Genomic DNA, 3,861 nt, shown 5'->3' with positions numbered 1-3,861 from the left:
AACTCTTTTACTTGATCTACATTACATGTATCTAAAAATGGAAACACGTTATATTATACATTGAATAACACTTAATACCCATGTTTATTATTCTGAGTAGGTAAACAATGTATAACATCAACCTTACCACATCTATAGCTAAAAGAACATATTAGATATAATTAGTTTGTATTTAAGAATCATGCCTAACCACAAAACAACAACTATTATATCTTAAGGTTCCTAATTATGTTGTCACAAGTTCTCAAAATGAGATTTTAAATTAGGGATTTATATAGAGAATGTTGAATGAATCTTCCTAAAAGACATGCTTCTTTTAATTTAATATTCTTGAAACTCCTTACATCCTTCTTTTAATTTAATATTCTTGAAACTCTTTTTCAATGTACAACTCAAAATAAATCTCACCTCAAATTGCACAAATTAAAGGTAGTTAAGGATGCAACCACCAAATTATGGCAACCTAAAAGAATATGGCAACTATAACATGAAATGTAAATGTATCTCTTTTGCAATAGCATTCAAATGATTGACTTAATCAATCTTTTTCCTTCATTTGTATCCATTTGTGACTATGATTTCTCACTTCTAAGAAAGATATTTAATAACTTGCATGATTTCAATCTTTTCAAAACTTTAAAATATCTATAGTAAACTAAGTATTCATGATGTTAAAATACCACCATCTCTTTTAATTTCTCCCACACGCTAACCCAATTATTATCCTAAATATTACCATAATGTGGAATACGTATAAACTTTATCAAAACCACCTTGTCAAGCAACATGTTGTCGGCGAATTGACGTGACGTATGAGGAGAGAGTCCATCGGGTATAAATGAAACTCTTCGCCCTCATTATTCAACTACAATTCAATTCGCTCGTAGCGATTTATTGTGTTTCTGGAAGCGCTTGATTACCAGGTTCCGTGAAACAGGTATGCTATTATTTCAGGACTCTGTTTCGTTTATTTAGATTATTTTTCTTGTTTTCGTTTGGTTAATCTGAACATATTCTATGCGGAGGAACAATTCTGAACATATTCTATGCGGAGGAACAATTCTTTGGTTTCTTTATTTATTACAGGAAATTTGTCCATTTGTTGGCTCATATCGCCATTAGAATAAAAATTTCCTTCAATGTTGGAAGAATTCATGAATGATTCCATGATGAAAATGAATTAGTCTGATAATTATGGTCAATGTTTTACAGATTATTAAGGCAGTAAATTTTAGTACCCAAAATGCAGATCTTTGTTAAAACCCTTACCGGAAAAACTATCACCCTCGAGGTGGAAAGCTCAGATACAATTGATAATGTGAAGGCCAAAATCCAGGACAAGGAAGGAATTCCTCCAGATCAGCAAAGACTGATCTTCGCCGGAAAACAGCTCGAGGACGGACGCACCCTTGCGGATTACAATATCCAAAAGGAGTCGACCCTTCACCTGGTCCTTCGTCTGAGGGGAGGCATGCAGATTTTCGTCAAAACCCTCACTGGAAAAACCATCACTCTTGAGGTGGAGAGCTCCGATACAATTGATAATGTTAAGGCTAAGATCCAGGACAAGGAGGGCATTCCCCCTGACCAGCAGAGGCTGATCTTCGCTGGTAAACAGCTCGAGGATGGACGCACACTGGCTGACTACAATATTCAGAAAGAGTCCACCCTGCATTTGGTCCTCCGTTTGAGGGGCGGCATGCAGATATTTGTCAAAACCCTAACTGGTAAGACCATTACCCTTGAAGTGGAGAGCTCTGACACCATCGACAACGTTAAGGCCAAGATCCAGGATAAAGAGGGCATTCCCCCAGACCAGCAGAGGCTGATCTTTGCCGGGAAACAGCTCGAGGATGGACGCACATTGGCGGATTATAACATTCAGAAGGAGTCCACTCTTCACCTAGTTTTGCGTCTGAGGGGAGGCATGCAAATTTTTGTCAAAACCCTCACTGGAAAAACCATTACTCTTGAGGTGGAGAGCTCCGATACCATTGATAATGTTAAGGCTAAGATCCAGGACAAGGAGGGCATTCCCCCTGACCAGCAGAGGCTGATCTTCGCCGGGAAACAGCTCGAGGATGGACGCACGTTGGCGGATTACAACATTCAGAAGGAGTCTACCCTTCACTTAGTTCTGCGTCTGAGGGGAGGTATGCAGATTTTTGTCAAGACCCTCACCGGTAAAACGATTACCCTTGAAGTGGAGAGCTCCGACACAATTGATAACGTTAAGGCCAAGATCCAGGACAAAGAGGGCATTCCCCCGGACCAGCAAAGGTTGATCTTTGCAGGAAAGCAGCTGGAGGATGGACGGACACTGGCCGACTACAACATCCAGAAGGAATCCACTCTTCATCTTGTGCTCCGTCTCAGGGGAGGTATGCAAATTTTTGTGAAAACTCTGACGGGCAAGACCATTACCTTGGAAGTCGAGAGTTCGGACACAATTGACAACGTCAAGGCCAAGATACAGGACAAGGAGGGTATTCCGCCAGACCAGCAGAGGCTGATCTTCGCTGGCAAGCAACTGGAAGATGGGCGTACCTTGGCGGATTACAATATCCAGAAGGAGTCCACCCTTCATCTTGTGCTTCGTCTTCGCGGTGGGATGTAGACAGCAGTCAGATTGTCCTTTGGGATGATACTTTTGATTAAAGCTTGCAACGAAGAAACGTTCATTTCATATTTTAGTATGTAGGCCTTTTTATGCATGAGCCGGAATGGCTGATTCAACTATAATGTTTTGAAACAGTTTATAATGGGATACTTTTTGCTAGATATTATATAATGCGGTACTCGCTACTAGATTTTTCATCTTTGATTCTTAGTTGATATGGAATTAGTGCGTATCATTAATGGTTTTTGTTTGATTTCCCTCAACAGATGTGTTTGACGTGATTGTTTTATAATCCTGAAATGTCTTGTCTTTCCATTATCCTAGATGTCAGAGTACTTTCCATATAGATTTGCTCTTTACTGTTAACAGTATTCTTCAGTTGGTGCACCTATTCAACCTGCATCGATGTCAATACTGCAGAATAGTTCTTGTTTTTAAACTATATAGTTTTGAGAGATATGGTAGATGTGATATTATAGCCAGACTCTTATTAGAACCGTGTTGACCCGTAGCAACCTTTATCAATCACAGGAAATTTAATGCAAGGCTATGAGAGAAAGCACAACACATGAAAGTGACGCAACCATTTGAATTTCAAGCTATATAGAGTATGGCCTCATTTTTGAAGCCTAAGGAATTTCAAGATAACCATTAGATTTCTACTTGTGTTTCATTCTCCTCCACCCAAAACTCGTTAGAGCATAATGAAACTGAATCCTAGTACGCACCTTTTTGATGGAATCAGTAAACACCAAACTTGCATATGGATGCACATCTTAAGATGTTGAATAAGCTGTTATATATAATCGATCAACAATTAAGCTAAATGATATTTGTTGAGATTTTAAATTGATTCGAAACATTTGATGATATTTTGTATGTGCTTGTGCAAGCTAGATGGTGGGAAGGGGATACTTAATCAGGGCAAGTTTAAGAAGAAATAGGCCCAAAATAGTGCACAGAGAAACTGTGCAGCTATCATCATCATCTAGACAACGATGTGCATGGAACCAATAATTTAAATCTGTTCTTCTTAGTGGTCATATTTTGGATTTTTATCAGCATCTATTGAAATTTCAAGGTTTCCAGGAGGCAACAATGTGTGTTTGAGGTGCTTCTTGAAGGTAATAATGTAGCACAATCAAATAGACTTTTTACTTCATCATCTTTAAAGATGCCTACATTGTTAGTCTGTGCCAAAAAGAAAATTAAGTGCTGAACTAGACGTAGATGGGGGTAAC

General features: G+C 38.7%; 1 protein-coding gene across 1 annotated transcript; it reads left to right on the top strand.

The window, feature by feature from the left end:
* Positions 1-863: 863 nt before the first annotated feature.
* LOC149533218 (polyubiquitin) lies at positions 864-2,817 on the top strand. Its single transcript, XM_089802971.1, has 2 exons — positions 864-937; positions 1,213-2,817. Exon 2 carries the CDS (start codon positions 1,244-1,246, stop codon positions 2,615-2,617), a length of 1,374 nt encoding a protein of 457 aa, XP_089659097.1. The 5' UTR covers positions 864-937; positions 1,213-1,243; the 3' UTR covers positions 2,618-2,817.
* Positions 2,818-3,861: the final 1,044 nt, after the last annotated feature.

This window comes from Cupressus sempervirens, chromosome 10, assembly GCF_028749045.1.
Source record: "Cupressus sempervirens isolate cs-2001-9-10 chromosome 10, ASM2874904v1, whole genome shotgun sequence".
NCBI classification, from domain to species: Eukaryota; Viridiplantae; Streptophyta; class Pinopsida; order Cupressales; family Cupressaceae; genus Cupressus; species Cupressus sempervirens.
Note: the sequence above shows the minus strand (reverse complement) of the source record. Positions and strands in the feature narration are given on the sequence as shown.